General features: G+C 53.9%; 1 protein-coding gene across 1 annotated transcript; it reads right to left on the bottom strand.

Moving 5' to 3' along the window:
• Positions 1 to 8,176: 8,176 nt before the first annotated feature.
• On the bottom strand, positions 8,177 to 17,585 carry RGR (retinal G protein coupled receptor). The gene is made up of 7 exons (XM_062214230.1): positions 17,507 to 17,585; positions 15,350 to 15,506; positions 14,236 to 14,357; positions 11,812 to 11,965; positions 10,764 to 10,881; positions 8,804 to 8,917; positions 8,177 to 8,308 (listed from the first exon to the last, which is right to left on the bottom strand). The coding sequence occupies exons 1-7, from the start codon at positions 17,583 to 17,585 to the stop codon at positions 8,177 to 8,179; spliced, it is 876 nt and encodes a 291-aa protein (XP_062070214.1).
• Positions 17,586 to 17,848: the final 263 nt, after the last annotated feature.

Below are 17,848 nucleotides of genomic sequence, written 5' to 3'. Positions count from 1 at the left end.
ATCCCCTATAAGAGGCCTGGGTTCAACTCCCAGCTCTGCTCCTAATTCCAGCTTCCTACTACAGTGTGCCCTGCGAGGCAGCAGGTGATAGCTCAAGAAGTTGGGCCCCTGCCACACTACTGGGAGACCCAGACTGGGTTCCTGGCTTCCAGCTTGGGTCTGGTTCAACCCTGGCCATGTCAGGCATTTAGGGAGTAAACCAGTGGGTGGGAGCTCTCTCTCTCTTTCTCTGTCTCTCTGCAGTTCAAATAAATACAAAATTTAGAAATAAGATATATTGTGTCCCTGACTTATAGCTGGAGCCCGTCAATATTTGTTGAATTGTGGTTGACCTAAGAGCCACTCAGCAATCCCCTAGCGAAGTGTTCCCAGGACTCTACCCAGTGGCAATTTGAGGCCTGGAACGGACGTCTTCACCCACCCAGAGTTGTAAGATGGCATCTGGCAGGTGAGGGAGGCAGAGGGATGCCCCAGGCAGCTGCTGAGCAGTGGAGGCATGGCTAGGGAGTTCTGATATGTTGCCTGGGACTACAGCAGCATCTGCTTTGCTCTGCAGACCCGCACCCCCGTACCAGACGCCCTGAACCAGAGCCGGCGGTGGTGAAGGACCCAGGGATTGTGTGCACCAAAAAGCCTGAGATGCACTGCTCTCTTCCTGGATGTGCACAGCCCACTCTGAGGCCTGAAGGTCCCTGGGCCAGGAGTTAAGCTTTCCCAGTGACTGTAGGCCTTCATATATATAAAGGTTTATTTATCTTTTTATTTATTTATTTATTCTCACTCCATAAGTGGCTGCAATGGCCAGGTCTGGGCCAGCCTGAAACCAGGAATTTGGAACTCCACCCTGATGTCCCACATGGGTGTCAGGTGCCCAAGCACTTGTACCACCACCTCTTGGTTTCCCAGATGCATCAGCAGGGAGCTGGATTGGAAGTGGAACAGCAGGGACTTGAACCAGTGCCCACATAGGATGTTGGCATAGCAAGCAGTAGCTTAAGCTGCTGTGCCACAAGGCAGCTCCCTTTCAGGGGCACTTCAACCTCCATGTGCCTTAGTCTCTGGGTCAGGAGACCTGGCCTTTACAACCCTGTAAATGATACTGATACCGTGGAGATAAAATGCCGTGCCTTGGTCTGAGGGTCTCCTACTGGGCTCTGCTCTTTGGAACCTGGGAAAATGTGAGAGAAATGTGAGTGCAAACCACATTACCAGGTGAGGCTGAGAGAAGTGAAAATGAACTTCTATATATTATGGGTTTCAATTTTTTTTGCACAAAAATAAGCAAATCTCAATATCATTTCTCAGTTTTAGTTGTTTAATTTATTTGAGAGACAGAACTATCATCTCTTGGTTCACACCCCAAATATTCAGGAGCTGGCAAGGACCCAGGGGCTTGAGCCATCACCACCTGCTTCCTTCCAGGGTACATGTAATTTATTCATGCATTTGTATGAAACAGCAGGGAATGGCCTCAGAGATAATTCAGAGTGAACTGCAGCTAAATGGACCTCCATTACAATGGAAGTGTTTAGCACTGACACTCCCACCCCACCTCGCCCCAAGAAGCCATAGTGTTTTGTGGTGGAATGAGAAGGCCATGCCAAGATGGCCACTGGCAAGCAAGTGTCAGTTACTCAAGAATGGCTTCGAAACCCACCCAGCAATGGAGCCTGCCTGGCAACAGGCTGTGATTGGATGACTTCGGATACTGCCTGGCAACAGGCAGTGATTAGTTAGGGCATAAACCACACCTTGACTGGATTGGCTGCCTTGGCTATGTAAGCTGCTGTACCAACTAAAATAAACGAGTCTGTGGGCTGCTCGCCTCAAGCCCACTTTCACCCAACTCCTGGGGTCTGTGTGGTAACTGCGCCTCTTGCCCTCACCGCGCTCCTCCTCTCAGAACAAATCCACAGCAACAGTGCTCAATCTTGACTGCACTTGGAATCACCAGGGTGCATTGAACAGCCCTGGGCCCAGCCAGCCCTTCCTGTCCTCTAACACCAGAACCTCACTGGGCAGGCTCCAGACATCCGTGATCTGTGAAACTCTGCTTTCCCAGCTGTGTCACCGGTGGCGGCTGGCTTGCCTCAGTTCCTTTTCACCCACCGAGTAACGAATTATAGTTCGGAGAGACCCAAGTAGGGAGGGTGAAGCAAAAGTTTATTGAAATACATTCTAAGGGAGGAACGGGCCAGTACTTAGGGCTTGTGTCTCCAAAGTATGGGGGTGTTGACTGGTGATGTGGCCGTGATGTTCATGATTGGCATTTGTGATTGACATCTGGGAGTGCATGCCTGTGGCCTGGGAAAGCAGCAGAAGATGTGGGAGACATGCATGGAGTTCCAGTCTCCTGGGTTTGGCCTGGTGCAGCCCTGGCCCAACCCTTGCCATGATGGCTATTTGGGGGAGTGAACTAGTAGATGAAACATCTATCTCTCTCTCTCTCTCTCTCTCTCTCTGTCTTTCAAATGAACAAAAAACTTAAAAAAAAAAAGATGCCACCTCAATGAATCCACTTTTGTGGGAGTAGAGCAAACTCAGAGATGAGAAATTGTGCAGTCGTCAGATATTAAGAAATTGGTCTGTGTTACTTGTAATAACATGGGGAGGAAGACTGTATTCAGGACCATTGCTGTAGGTACAGCGTTGACCACAATGGGATGGTGCAGTGGGGGTGAGAGTGGGCTCAGATCTGAACACAGCCAAGCGAGTGTAGCCCACCACAGCCAAGGAGCATGGGAGGGATCAGTGGCTGGAAAAGTCACCGAGCCAGCAACCCATAATGGGCACGAGTTCAAGTCCCGGTTGCTCCTCTTCCAGGCCAGCTCTCTGCTGTGGCCTGGGAGGGCAGTGGAGGATGGCCCAAATGCTTGGGCCCCTGCATCTGTGTGGGAGACCCGGAAGAAGCTCCTGGCTCCTGGCTTCAGATTGGCGCAGCGCCAGCCTTTGTGGCCATTTGGGGAGTGAACCAGAGGAAGAAAGACTTTTCTCTCTGTCTCTCTCTCTCTCACTGTCTGTAACTCTACCTGTCTAATAAATAAATAAAAAATCTAAAAAAAAAAAAAGAAAAGAAAAGAAAAGTCACTGGAAGGAGGCTGAACCCACCTGGCAGGAATCCTGCTGGAGACACACCAGGGTGACCAGACACCACCTGGGGTGGAGCTGAGGACCCTTCAGATAAGGAGGTGGGGGTTCTGGCTGGACTGCCTTAGCGGGGCTCCTTGCCAGAACTGGGGGCATTTCAGGAGCCTGACCACAGTCTGGTCAAGCAGAGAAGCTTAGCCACATCGAGCAAGTGACAAATGCTGGATTCTTGCCCGGGTCCTGCCGACATCCAATGCTAAGTGCTCACCAAGCTGCCAAGCGGCCTCTCACCTGGATGAGGGAAAGAGACAGCTGCAGGGGTGGGACAGCTGGGCTGAGGGTGCAGGGCTGGGACACAGTGGAGCCCTTGTCAGAGCAGCAGGAGGGACGGACAGGTGTGTGGTGCTGGGGCCAGGAGACAGCTTATGAGGGGCCACTGCACGAAGAGGGAAGGCCCAGGGATTATGTCTTGGCCTTTGCCCAGGGCTTTTCCAGAACTCGTTGCCTTAGCAACACTGCTGTCCATCACCAGCGGCTGTCTATCGTGCGTCAGCCCCAAGCCCAGGCTATTTCTCTGGAGCCCTGGGCTCAAGGGCCTTCCTGTTCTGCTCCCACATTTAGAGCCAGCTCCCACCTGTAATTTTAGCCCAAGAAAACCCAGAGATGGGGCCGACATTGTGGCATGGTGGATTAAGCCACTGCCTGCAACACCTGCACCCCATATGGACGCTGGTTTGAGTCCTGGTTGCTCCAATTCCAATTCGCTCCCTGCTAATGGGTCTGGAAAAGCAGCAGAAGATGGCCCAAGTGCTTGAGCCCCTGCCACCCATGTGGGAGACCCAGATGGAGTTCCAGGTTCCTGGCTTCAGCTTGGCCCAGCTTTGGCTGTTTACAGCCATTTGGGGAGTGAACAAGTGGATGGAAGTTCTATCTTTGTGTAACTCTGCCTTTCAAATAAATAAATCTTAAGAAAAGAAAACCCAGAGAAATCCAGGAATGCCCCCAACTCCTTTTAGTTAGACTAAGGCATAGAACAGACCCAGGCCTCCTGGCCAAATCCCAATAGTGACTGTTTCGTAGGCAGAGAAAAGGGGACTCTCTGGGGCCATCTGAGACCTCTCTGGCCAACAGGCATGAAATACAGTTTCTTTTAAGGAGGAGGGATGATCATTCACGGTAGATACAGCTGGACATCCGGCTTCTGAACCAAGATGGGGTAGAAGCTAGCTTGTTGGAGGTCCTGCGGGAATCAGTATCCTGCCCAGCAGCCTGGCCAGGAGCTTCCAGGTGCTTCAGAAAGGCACCTGCTGGGGCCGGCGCTGTGGCGCAGCGGGTTAATGCCCTGGCCTGAAGCACCGGCATCCCATATGGGCACATATGGGCATTCAAGACCCAGCTGCTCCACTTCCAATCTAGCTCTCTGCTGTGGCCTGGGTAAGCAGTAGAAGATGACCCAAGTCCTTGGGCCCCTGCACCCGCGTGGGAGACCAGGAAGAAGCTCCTGGCTCCTGGCTTTGCATCGGCGCAGATTCAGCCATTGCGGCCAAATGGGGAGTGAACCATCGGATGGAAGACCTCTCTCTTTCTTTCTCTCTCTCTCTCTCTCTCTCTCTCTCTCTCTCTCTCTCTCTCTCTCTGCCTCTCCTCTCTCTGTGTAACACTGACTTTCAAATAAATAAATCTTAAGAAAAAAAAGAAAGACAGAAATGCACCTGCTGGGCTGCTGGCCCGGGAGGGATTTATCATTGATAAATGATACCACTTCTATCACTGCCACCTTGTGGTAGAAGCTAGACCCTGCCCCACTTTCACCTGTCAGATCTTTGCTTTTTGCTTCGTTTTCTCTTGTTTTAGCTTTAGCTTCTGTGACAGGACTGATGAATGATATTTGCTTAGGGGACGCAGGAAGGGAGGCCGTTGTGGTGGGAAGGAGAGTGAGTTTGTATTTGAACCAAATGAACTGGGACTGCCTTTGACAAAGGAAATAGCAGAGATTTATCAATTTCGTGGCAAGGAGAAAGGCAAATAGTTCAGGGTAACTTTCTTGTTATTGGCAAAGATCTCCTTTATCTTTAAGAGGGAAAACATACTTAATTTAAGGTGATATCTAATTCATATATTTGCTAACAATCAGGCACACAGCCTCTCCCCCTCCCTAGGGAAATTGTCCCACTGGAGGTCTTGGGGAGAGGCCAGATCTCAACATCAGAGACAACCTTGCAACTTTATTTGTGACTTTATGTCAAGTCTGTTTTGGCAATGGGCAGAGCAATTTTTCTCAGCAAGAAGATGAAAAGGGGTGGGGAATACCATGTTACTGCACTTACATTTTTTGCTAAAAGCAGTTAAAGTCAGGGATCAACGGACCTTAGAGAGGGAGGAGATCTTAGGATTTCATGCTGAGTTGGGTTTCACACAACCCCAAGTTGAGCACAGGCGTCCCAGGGTGGAGTGGCACCACCTGGGCTCTGGTCTCCTGCAGCGTCATGGTTTTAAACACTAAGCTTTGAGCACTGTGTAGCTTGCTAGAACAAGTGCTGTCATGAAATACCCTAGACCTGGTAACAAACAGCAGAAACCCATTCTTTCACAGCGCGGGAGGCTGGAAGTCGGAAATGGAGGTACTGATGGGGTGTTGTCTGGTGAGGGCTCTCCCTGTGGAGTGCACACGGCTGCCTTTCCCTGCTGCACGCATGAGGCACGGGGACATGGAGTGAGCAGGAGAGTTCTGTGTCTCTTGCTCTAAGGACGCCAGCCTGTGGAATCAGGATCACCATTTGTTTTTTTTGTTTTTGTTTTTTGTTTTTTTTTTTTTTTTGACAGGCAGAGTGGACAGTGAGAGAGAGAGACAGAGAGAAAGGTCTTCCTTTACCGTTGGTTCACTCTCCAATGGTTGCTGCGGCCGGCGTGCTAGTAGCTCTGTTTTCATTCTACAAGGTCCTCCTGGGACCTCATCTAGCTCTCTTTCCTTAAACCCCTCTCGTCTCCAAATGCAGCCGCACGGGGGCTGGGGGCTTCAACATCTGACTTTGGGGGGTGGGGAGAGGATATAAATGCAGTCTGTTACGTGGTCTTGCTTGAAAAAGAGAACTTTGATAGTGTTTGAAAACCTTCTGCCCTGGTTGGAGCCCAGTGTGACCGAGATGGAGAGAGAGGGCCAGAGTGGGTTTTGACTCCCAAGGCCACACAGAGAGAGGACGTCAGGGCTGGGACCTGGTCCTGCTGCCAGAGTGCATGTGTGGGTCCTTCCTTAGGTTCTCAGGACAACTCACAGAAATGTTGAAAAAAAAAAAAAAATCCAGAATTGGAGCTGAAACAGACTCTACACTGAAAGTCGGTGGGAATAATTCTTTAGAAACAGACACGCAAAGCAAGGACACAGTGAAGCCGAGAGTGTGGATTTCATTTCTCTGGGATGAGGGGAAAAGGGCTTAGTTTTGAGCCACGGACTTGCAGAGCTTCTGAAGGAAACTTTTGGATATTCTTGGCAATCCTCCTGCCCGTGCCTGGTTCCTCTGGCTTGGACAGAGTTGTATCATATTTTGCCTGCTGACTTCCTAGCCATAATCAGCACCTATTTTGTGCTCAGAGATGTCAAGAGGCAGTGGGTGTCTTGCTGAGGTCACTGGGAAAGGTCATATGGCTGGGGCACTGCCCCAAGCCCCATGTCTGACACACAGCAGCTGCTCATTGAATGCTGATAGAATAAATGAACAAGGGCTAAATGGCAGAGGCAGGTGGGAAGGGGGTCACTTGGTTGCTGGCTTGCAAAGGGAGGAAGGGATTGCTTGAGGCTGCATTTTCTGGCCCTTGGTGCTGGCCTGGCTGCTTCCCCTCCATCCACCCCTGGTTTTCCAAAAACGACAGCAGAGGTCGCTATTGTGTGCAAGCTCCACGTAAGTGATGAGCACACGGCCTGATTTTCTGTATCTGCAGAGCCGAGAGCCAGGACCTGGCCGACAGGGAGCCTGGATGCCATGTGCAGGATCCCCCAACCCAGGGATTGTCTGTTCCTCCCCTCAGCTCCTGCCTGCCTCCATGGTGCTTCCTCTCCATCACGAGACTGCCTGTCCCTCCCGGATCACTCATCCGGCCATCTCCATTTCCCTCTAGCACAGTGAGTCCTGCTGAGGACTTGTGCGCCTGCCACACCTGGTCTCTGGGGGGGCTGACCACATGGGAGGGCCAGGGGTGGACAGGGACCCCTGTGTGAACCCTTGGGTTCTGCAGGGAACATGCAAGCTCCAGTGGGCAGCAAAGTGTGTCCTGGGCAAAGGACAGAGCTGTCCCGAGCCCTGTGAACTCTTACCTGCAGGGCATGACCAAAGCTTGTACTAGTAGCTCTGTTTTCATGAACACCTTCTCTTTTTTTTTTTTTACAATTATTTTAAATATTTATTAAATTTGAAAGAGTGACTCAGAAATAGGGGGAGACAAAGAGATCTTCCATCTCCTGGTTCACTCCCCAACTGGCTGTAACAGTTGGGGCTGGGCCAGGTTGAATCCAGGAGCCAGGAACTCCATCTGGGTGTCTCACATGGGTGGCAGGGATCTAATTACCTGGGTCATCACCTGCTGATTTTCAGGCACATCAGCAGGGAGCTGAATAGGATGCAGAGCAGCTGGGACTTGAACCAGTGCTCCAATATGGGATGCTGACATTGTAGATGGTGGCTTAACCCATTGTGCCACGTCACTGGCCCCCATGAGCACCTTCTCCATGTTTGGTTGAGTACATGTCCTCTTGTTTGCGCTTCACAACAACCTTGTGAGTCTGTATTCATGTCCTTATGTTAGGGGTCAGGTGGTCCAGTGACTTTCCCCAGGTCTCTTAGTCTCCACGTGGAGGGCTATGACACATACCCAGCCCTGCCTGGCTCCAAAGTCCCAGCTCCTGCCATGCAGGCTGGTATCTTTCAGAATCCCTGTGTCCAGCCTAGGGCCAGGCTCCGCGGGGCCCCCAGGGCTTCTGGATGATATCCGGGGCTTGGCTTCCAAAATTGCCGAGCGTGACTCCCTGGGGCAGCCTGCTGGCATGGGGCTCAGGTTGGCAGAAACAGGCCAGGGCTGAGCAGCCCCATACAGAGGCTCACTGGGCCCTGCCCCGCACACTCCTCTCTGGCAGGAGACACTGCCAGATGCCCCTACGGATCACCTCGCTGCCCAGGGCATAGTTGACAGCATTGACTGTGGGCACAGTTTTGGCGATGAGGGCAGGCACCTGTTGTGGCAGAAAAGCCCAGAAAATAAGGTTCACAACGTCTGTTCCCTTTCCCCGTCTCTCGTGGTGACCTGATGGTCCCCCCTCCCACTGCAGCTGCTGATCATTTGTCCTCAACTCCATCCTGCAGCCCCGGAGCCTCATCTGACTGGTAGTGCAGAGGCCCAGTTCCTGGAGCTCTGTAGAAACTCACTCCTCTCCCACAGGCTCCCTGCCCTCCCCTTCACTGGGCGCCATTCTCAGCCCCTGGGCACAGAGTGCATATTCACCATCTGGCTGCCTCCCTGTCATCTCACAGGAGGTGCCACAGCATCCGCAGCAGCTGCGGTGGCCCAGGGGTTGGGTTGGGGGATAGGCAAATTCCCTGTGCCTTGTAAGTGTTCAGAGGAAGGGAGAAAGAGAGAGATCAGTTCAGAGGCTAGAACGCCAGAAAGAGAGATGGGCTGGGACCAACACAGAGAACAAGAGGGCTCTGGGAGCCGGAAGTGTCCGTACCATCTGCAGTTTGGGGGAGATGGAGCTCATGTCCGCCACGGCTGCACACAGATACAAGACGGCATAGGGGCCCCAGCAGAACAGCAGTGTCCTGCCTGGCAGAGTGGTGTTCACCTGGGGAGAGAGTGTCATGGGAGGCATCAGGTCACTCCAGGTGGCCCCTGCACCTCCTCACCCCACACACAACTGAGGGCAGCAGGTGGCCCCCTCAGGAGCTCTGGACAGCATGGGCCAGGCTGACACTGCAGAGGAACTTGGAACCTGGTGTTTAAGGCTGCATGACCCTAAGCTTGTCACTTGAGCTTACTTGGCCCCCACCGGCTCCTCTGTGAAGTGGCCTGATGGTGACTCACAGGGACCAGGCAGCTAGTGAGTGTCCTTCCTGGTCTCCACCCCGGAGGAGGCATCCTGGGACGGGTGACTGTGAGTACAGTGTCTTCAGGCTGAGCTGCCCTCCAGCCTCAGCTGTCCCAGAACCACTTTGCTGTCAGCAGCTGCAGCCGCCAGGTGGGATGGTGTGATACAAGCAGGAGCAGAGCAGGTTTGTGCAGTGGGTGATGGGCTGATACCACAAGGGGGCGGTGCAGCTGTGCTAATACGAGGGGCGCACATCCCGCGCTCTGATATCTGGAAGGAGGGGCCAACTTCCTGCCCCCTGCGTGGGCGCCAGGCTGCACATCCGACTGTCATACTCAGTGTCTGTTTTCTCATCGACATGGCTCTCTTTGACAACCAAGGCTGCTTAAGTCAGGAGAGGATACATTCTCTTCAGTTTGGGGTTTTTTAAATATGTTGACTGGGAGGCATTTTTTTCCCTCCAATGGTCCCCTCCCTCATTCAGAAGAAAAACAAGGGCTTAATGTTAATGGAGAGGCTCCCGGGGCAAAGCCGAGGCGGGAGGAGAAGCTGACTCCTCAGCCAAAGACCGTGTCATCTCTAGAAATCTCTCGGGTTGCAGCTGAGCACCCAGGGCCCACCCATGGTGACCTCTAGGGAATGCCACCAGAGCCAATGACTTAAAATGAGGACTCCCTTCTCCCCGTGGTGGTAGCTTTGTCTCCTGGCTGACTGAATCTCCAGGGTGTGTGGCAGCAGGGCTCAGGAGGGAAGCCTGGAGTGGTGTCTGTGCCGGCCAGTACCATGGGAACCAGCAGGGAGATTCTGTCCCAGTGCAGCCCTGGCCCTCCTTCTGTGCCCTCAGAGGAACGCGCAGCTCTTTTCCAATTCACAAAACAATAGAAATAATAAGGAAGGGGCAGACTGTGTGTTTCAATGGACCATGTGGGCGGTGGCTCTCAGACCTGGCTTTGAGCCAACTCTGCTATTAAGAGGCCGGTGGCTTTTGGTCAGTTGCTTAGCAAACCCCTGTCTGCATCCGTTCCGACTGGGACACAGGGCCAATAAGACCGCCCTTCCTCAGAGAGTGGCTGCAAAGCTGAAATAACAATGCACCCCAAACATTATTAATGTCTCGGTTTTTAAAAACCTTTGCCACTTGTTATGACTCATTTGCTAGATTGTCCAGGTGACACAGTTAAAAGGAAATTGTGGCGAGAGAATATTAGTGCAGAAACCCAGAAACAGCCAAGAGGGCTTTTTGCTTTTCTTGGATGAATGTGCCTGCAGGTGTGGTTTTCTGTTGCAAGTAACAGCCTGTGACTGTGAGGAAATTAAACACCTCCGAGCAATTGAAAAAGCCTGCAATTTGGTGCTGAGCCTCAAATCCTTGGGAAGAATGAAATGCAACAGCATGGGTGGTATGCAGCAGGGAGCCTGGGTCCACCCTGATGCTCATTCCCCGGGCCCCGGCTATCCCAGCAAGGGAGGGTGGTCAGCAACCCTCACCTCATACGCTCTGTGCATGCTGGATTCTCTCCTGGTTGCTGGCATGTCATGCATGCTCCCTGGTGTCCCTGAGGGGGACGGGGGCAGTTCCACTGCCCTTAGGGCTGGCACCTACCTGCAGACGACCACTCTTGGCGAGTTTCTGCTCCATGAGGCTGTAGGATGTCAGGGTGATGAAGAGGGGCATGAGGAAGTTGAAAAAGGCCATGGTGATGAGAAAGCTGATGAAGTTTCTAAGGGCAAGGGGTGGAGAATGAGGGTCAGCTCTCGGGGCTGGTCAGCTGTTCCCCCAGGCCCACCAGCCTCTGCGTTAGACAGTCAGAAGTGGGGAACCGCCCCCATCAGACAAGCACTCAGGGTGTGGCTGCTCCTAAGTCTTGAGTGAGCTCCCCTCTGGGGCCAGGGAGCTACAAGGTCCTCCTAGAACTTGCCTGTGGGAGCCTGGGAGCTGAGATGAGGCGGCAGTGCTGAGCCCTGCTGTCCAATTTGCTCTCCAGACACAGAGAAGGGAAGGTGTTAGTGTAGGAAGTGTGATCACCACATGGTGGCGATGCTGCTGGGCCAAGAGGAGGGGACACTCAAGGGAGTGTTCTAGGCACAGGGACTTGAAAGGGGCCTGCGGATGACAGCAAGACTGAAGGGACCACAGCAGAGCTTGGTAGTGACCATGGGGAGGTGGGAGCAGGGGAGAGTTGCAGGGAGGCAGGTTCCTGGCTGGAAAAGGGAAAGTCACACTACCTTGCAGCTTTCCACTAAGAGAGGATCGGAGGAGGGCTGCCAGGAGGACCTGACTCCCAAGGAAGAAATTTTACAAATCTTGGAATCAAACCAAGGTTCCCTCTAAGAACCCCGCAGTCAGAGTCAGGTGATGATGGCAAGGGGAGTGGAGCTCTGGGGCGGGTGTGACCCACTCCAGGCTCACCACATGACACCCTGCCTGGGCTCAACCCTGTGCCCCAGTTAGCATCGCAGTCCCATGATGGGGCAGTTTTCAGACAGGCTTCCCCCAGTCCCACTGTCAGCCTGAGCTGAGACTGCCAATCATGACTTGAGACTGGCTGACATGTGTGGACATTTCCCCCACTGGGATTTTCAGCTGGGATAGCCTTGTCACAGGGACTCCAATCCCAGATCCTCTCCAAGCCGCTGCTCCCCCACCTTACCTGTCCCCTCTCGAGTAGTCCAGGGTGCAGCACGTCCCCAGCGGCTCATAGTCATAGTGGCCCCAGCCCAGGAGGGGGAGGGCTGCCCAGAAGACCGAAGACAGCCACACAAAGAGCACCAGCAGCACGGCTGTGTTCCACGCCAGCTGGCTGCCTGCATGGGGCAGAGGAGGAGCGACAGCTGGGCACAGGGGAGGAAAATGGACTTCATGGTCACGTGGAGTGTCCCTAGCTCTCAGCTCTGAGCTTAATGATGCACGCCTCGGGCAAGTGAAGGGCTTCTCTGAACCTCACCTTTCTCCCCCACCATGGGAGTGATCATTCCTGCTGCAAAGGATTGTTAGGCAGAATAAGAAGAGGCTGGATGGTGAGGGTCTGCGGGCAGATCCGCCACACCAGCTTCTTCAAAGGACAGAGGGAAGGAAGCAGTGGCAACGAGACACTTGTGTTCTCCAGGGCCAAGGGTAGAGAGGAAGAAGGGGAGGCAGTGGCTCAGGGGAAGGGAGGTGGGAGCCTGGCTTTCCACCCTCCCTGGCTGTTGCTCAGAAGGGGGCCGCTGTCTCTGCTTCTAGGATACCCTCTGAGACCACTCAACTCAGGGGCTGGGGCTTCGTCTCAGTGCCGCTGGCAGAGGCTGAGTCCCAGAAGCCCCTCTGGGTGTGAGCCAGGCTGACCTCCTCCTGTCCCCTCTGCTTGTGCCTTCTCTGTGCTGCAGCCTCATTCGGCCCTTCCCATTCAGTGCTTCCTCCTGGACCTGGCTTCACAACGCCTTTCCTGGATTCCCTCCCGTGTCTCGGCTTTGTTTGTCCCGCTCCTTGGTAGATGAGACCCCAGGTGAAGGACAGGACTGCAGGCGGAGTTTGATCAGCAGAGAAGAGCAGATCTAAACCTCCCTTGTCTGACACTGCTTCTGTTCACACGGCCCCAGAGAGCGTTCGCTTGGATGTGCCCCCACTCAGACTATGGTCCAAATGTTTGTGTCCCTTTAACGTCGACATGTTGAAGCCTTAACCCCTGTGTCACGGGAACCCTTTGGGAGGTAATTAGATCACCGAGTGGAGCCCCCATGGTGAGCCTGGTGTCCTTATAAGAAGGGACACAAGAGATCTTTCTCTTCCCCAAGCACTGGCCATCTGCAGAGCCAAAGGGAAGCCCTCGCCAGGGCCCAGCTTGAACTTGAGACCCCAGAGTAGGGATTAACTACTCTCTGTTGAGGCCGAGAGGCCTGTTGCTATCTGAGTGTGGATGTGTGTGCATGCATCACGTGTGTGTGTGCGTGTGCATGTGTGTCTGAGGGAGCTCTGAGGGCAGGGGCTGGGAGAACTGCCCCCAGGCCATGTGGGTGGGAGGAGCTTACGCGTCACCACTGGAAATGAGAGCTCCACGGGGGTTGGTGCCTTTGCTGCAGGCAGGAGACTGTGCCCAGCCCGTGTACAGCAAGGGCAGAAAGGGCAGCTCTGCCGGTTCTAAACAGGCCGTACCCAGGGATGGCCATTGACCCCACAGCTGCCCCACTGCTGGGCAAATCCACAGCTCAGGACTTGGGGCTTGGGGAGACAAAGGGAGGCGTCCAGGCCACACTCAACCCCAGCTCTGCCCCCATGTGGCCCTGAGCAAGCTATTTAGCTTCTCTCTGCTTCTGCTTCCTGAGCTGCAGGCTGGGGCTTGCTGTGAGGGTTGGAGCTTGTTTACATACCTCTGGTGGAGACATGGTTTTTTTTATTTTAATATGTACCAAAATTATAAAAACATTAACCTGTGTTTTCACATATGCTGGTTGGGGATGAGAGTGGAGCCAGTGTTTAAAAATGTGAAGGGAGTCATTTGTAAGAAAAAATATTCAGTAGGAGCACAGTAGGTGGTATCCACTGGCATGGACAATGATGACAATGGCATTGACAATGCAGCTCGGGAACTTGGAGCTGGACTGGCTTTCTTGAAGTGCTGGTGTGGCAGAGCCCCATGGAAGTGTGATGTGCTGGGGCACATGACCTGCTCGCTCTCACGCTCACTCTCTCTGTTGCTCTATATATATCTCTATCTTTTTCTCCCCCGACGTTACCTCCCTTCCACCCCCAGCAATGCCTACTGCAAGGATGAATTCTGCACCCACAATCTCATTTGATTTTCAGAATCAAACTCTGAGATAGGTGATGAAAATCATCTTGCAGAGGAGGAGACTGAAGTTCAGAGAGGATTCCTGACTTGCCCAAGGCTGCAACAAAGGCAGAAGCAGCCTTTGCAGCTGGTACCCCTGCATATTCGCCCACCCTCCCTCCAACAAATTCCTGCATGCTACACACACCCCCTGCACTCCCCCTGTACTGGGACCTTAGTCCTGACACTTCTCCTCCACCCTGTCTCCTTTCCTATCCATACTTCAGGGATGTCCCTCTGCTCTGGGAGTCCTCCAACGAGACGTACGCGTGCAGTAGTGGTGGTAGCGTCCCCAGGCGATGGCTGCGCTGCCGCAGATGCTGGCCAGCGCCGTAGCAAAGCCCTGGAAGCCGTGAGCCTGGCAGCCGTCCGAGCCGTAGGGCCAGCGCCTGTGGGAGACACTGGGCGTTGCCCCCTCCCCTCCACCCCTCCCACCTCCCATGTTCCTGGACGTAGGTCCTGCTGCTCCCAGGAGGGCCTTACAGTCTGTGTATCTCTTATAAGGCATCTGGGGCTTAGAGCTCAAGTCATTGGGCTGAAGGGATGGCGCCTGGCACAAAGTCTGCAGGCCCAGTGGTTTCACTGCATCACGGTTGGGCTGAAGTGTCTCTGGCAGGATCAGGTGCCCCCTGAGCCCAGGAGAGCACACATCTTTATTCCATAGGTGGGGAAACCCAGACAGAGCGGGAGAGATCCTGAGCCAAGATCACACAGCCAAGGCAGGCAGAGTCCGAGGGTGGACCCAGGCCTCCCAACTCTCAGCCCGTGGGACAAGCAGAGGAGGCAGCTACAGGTCATTGTTGAGGGGCGATTCCTCACTGGCTCAGACACCGTGGCTGGGGCAGCTCTGAGCATCAGCACACAGGGGGCTCCAGCCTCCGTTTGCAGTGCCCACAGATGGGGAATGTTCTGTCTGCTTAGGAAAGCATCTAGAGGCTCACAGGGAGATGTGGGTGGTACACAAGGAGTAGCAGGCATTGGTCCAAATCCTGTGTGCCTTCACAAACACTGAGGGCTGCCCAGGTGCCAAGCATTGTTTAAAGTTACTTACAATTAATCAAGTGCAACACTTCCAACTGCCTGTGTGACTGAAGTAATCATATCCAATTACAGAAGAAGCCCAGAGCATGGATCCAAACCTAGGCTGCCTGGGCACCAAGCCCATGCTTTTATCCCCCACAGCCTGCCATCTCTTTGGTCAGGTTTGGGCAACCCTTGTGTCCAGAAGTTGGCTGTGGTGCTTCAAAGAGAATCTAGAATTCGGATTTAGCCTAGTTCAGCCTGTGCACCCTCTTGCCCTTGGGACAGTGGCTGCCTGGTGCCTGTGGACCAGGCCCCAGGAAGGGCGCCAGAGCCCCTGGACTGGGGATGGGGTTGGTACCGGAGGAGGCTGGATACGGCTGCAATGAGGGCATTCAGGCTGATCCCACTGTCTGCCACAGCCAAGCTCAGCACCAGCAGGTGGCTGGGTGTCCACAGCTCCGGGGTCTTGCAGAAAGAGAAGATGGTGAGGCCATTCAGGCTGAGGCCGGAGAGTGCTGGAAGGAAGGGAGGGCGGGGCTGGCATTGGGGCTGGCGATGCCCACCTGGGGTCAGAGCAGGGTCTTTGGGGTGGGGGCAGCTTCAGCAACCCCCCATCTTCGTGCCCAGCAACCCTCCCAGTGCAGTTCTTCAAACACGGCTGTAGATACCAAAGGCTGTAGACCCATGCCCTTTCCTCCACCACCTCCCAGCCTCGTGGGAAGATGAACGAGGAAGACAGTCAGTATGGCACAGCCCGGTGTAGCAGATACCGATGCTGCAGAGCTCACACCATGTGCCAGGCACCGTGACGAGCACTTTACCTGCATCGTCTTGTCCAGTCTCCACTTGCACACCCTGCTCCCTGTTTACAGCTGAGGAACTGAGGCTCGGAGATGTGAGCTAAGGGGGCCCTAAGTTCACAGTCAGGGGTGCTGGAGCTGGGGATGTGAACTTGGGTCTTTCAGATGCCAAAATACCTTCTCCGAGGGCTGTGGAGTGACATCAGGGAGAGCCCTTAAGGAAAGGAGCTGACATCAGATCTAGGAGCTGCCCAGGACGCTGGGTTTTCCCAGTGACAGAGGTCCAACCTTGGATTTTTGGCTTGATCGATCACCTGCTGCCCCTTGAGCTGTCTGAATCTCAGCTTCCCCCCACCTAGCAGGTGAAACAAGGGAGGATCCTGCCTTAAAAACTGATAGCATTGGGGCTGGCGCTGTGGCATAGTAGGTCACTGTAGCATAGTAGGTTAAGCCTCCGCCTGTGATGCCTGCATCCCATATGTATCCCAGTTTGGGTCCCAGCTGCTCTTCTTCCCATCCAGCTCTCTGCTATGGCCTGGGAAAGCAGTGGAAGATGGCCCAAGTGCTTGAGCCCCTGCACCCACGTGGGAGTCCCAGAAGAGGCTTCTGGCTCCTGGTTTCAGAATGGCCCAATTCTGGCTGTTTCAGCCATTTGGGGGAGTGAACCAGCAGATGGAAGACCTCTTTCTGTGCTCTATGTCTGTAATTCTGCTTCGCAAATAAAATAAATAAATACATATACATATATACATACATATATATATATAACTGTCAGCATGGAAGAGCATTCCAGAAAGAGGGAACAGTATGTGCTAAGATCTAAGGTGGTAATGTTTCACAGCACATTTGAGAACCCAGAGGGGTGCCATATCGTAGGAGTCTCAGAAAAGGGAGGAACAATCTGGGGACACAGTGGGGTGCAGGGCCTCTAGGACCAGTGTAGGGACCGCCACTCCCTCTCCATGGTCAGTTGTCATTGGGTGAGACAAAGTGCTGAGTATCTTTCTGGATTTTCTTCGGTCAAGAGCTGCCTTTCCCCACTCAGCTAGCTGGGGCTGGCCCAGCTCCGGGATCAACATTGTCCCTGGTTCAGGCCTCAGTGAGCATCTTAGGGCTCCTGGGTTGAAGCCAGCATCTCGTGGGCCCTGGTAGTCCTGAGAAGGGAAATGCTTAGGGTTCCTGGAGTGGAAATAATGGTAGGGCTGGAGAGGGTGAGAGTGGATGAACTTAGATTCCCTGGCGTCTCTTTAGCCCAGTGCCTTGTACCCACCATTCCATTTAATCGTCAGCACCACTCATGTAGGGCCCATCACAACCACCCATCAAGACACTGAGAGTCAGAGGGCTGAATGGCTTGCATCCAGTCACTCAGACAGCAGCTGGCAGAGCTGTCTGTCTCCAGAGCATTTGGGGAGTCTGAGCTCATACAGGATTCTTAGCAGGATTTCCAAGTAGATTAAATGCTCTCCCAACTGGAGGTTCGTGAAAAGCCCAGCAGCCTAGCTCTAGGTCCTCTCCTTGGCAGAAATCCCCCTCTCAAAGTCCCTACCTCCGTGACCCTCACCTTGCTTTCCTCTCTGCACCCTGCAGGTGCATCTGTCCGAGGACCACAGGGGTCCAGGCACCGAGGAGCAGGCAGCCAAGAGGATATGACACCCGAGTTGGGTTTGGGGACCTCTCCTTGCCAACTCCACCCCAGGTCTCTCCTGGCTCACCTTCCACCAGCAGCACTGTCCCCACAGCCAGCACCTCGAGCTCCTCAAAGCCAGGGGGTAGGGTCCCAGGCTCTGCCATCGTCGGCCTCCCTCCCTGCCAGCAGCTCCGCTCTTCTCTAATTCCCCGAAGTCAAGCTCCTCCCTTTTAAAGGGCCCTTCCACGTGCTGGCACATGCAGGGAATTATGCTGGCCTTGGAGCCCCTTCTTGCTGCCTCCCCCCACCCCAAATTGTCCTCCTGGCCCCAGCAGAAGGAATCCATTCACCAGTTAGACAGTGCAGCCTTTGTGAAGCCATAGTGGAGCCCTGTTTCATTCATTTCAGCCCCATCAGGCAGGATTAA

The sequence above is a fragment of the Lepus europaeus genome, chromosome 17, assembly GCF_033115175.1.
Source record: "Lepus europaeus isolate LE1 chromosome 17, mLepTim1.pri, whole genome shotgun sequence".
NCBI classification, from domain to species: domain Eukaryota; kingdom Metazoa; phylum Chordata; class Mammalia; order Lagomorpha; family Leporidae; genus Lepus; species Lepus europaeus.
The sequence above is the reverse complement of the archived record's forward strand: the minus strand, read 5'-3'. Positions and strand labels throughout refer to the sequence as shown.

Bases quoted from the DNA above. Each gene is read 5' to 3' on its own strand.
- RGR (XM_062214230.1), bottom strand. From the start codon at position 17,585: ATGGCAGAGCCTGGGACCCTACCCCCTGGCTTTGAGGAGCTCGAGGTG. The intron at 14,358-15,349 runs GTACCAACCCCA...TGTCTCCCACAG, and splicing joins GCCGTATCCAGCCTCCTCCG to GCGCTGGCCCTACGGCTCGG. The intron at 8,309-8,803 runs GTACGGACACTT...CTGCCACAACAG, and splicing joins TCTCCCCCAAACTGCAGATG to GTGCCTGCCCTCATCGCCAA.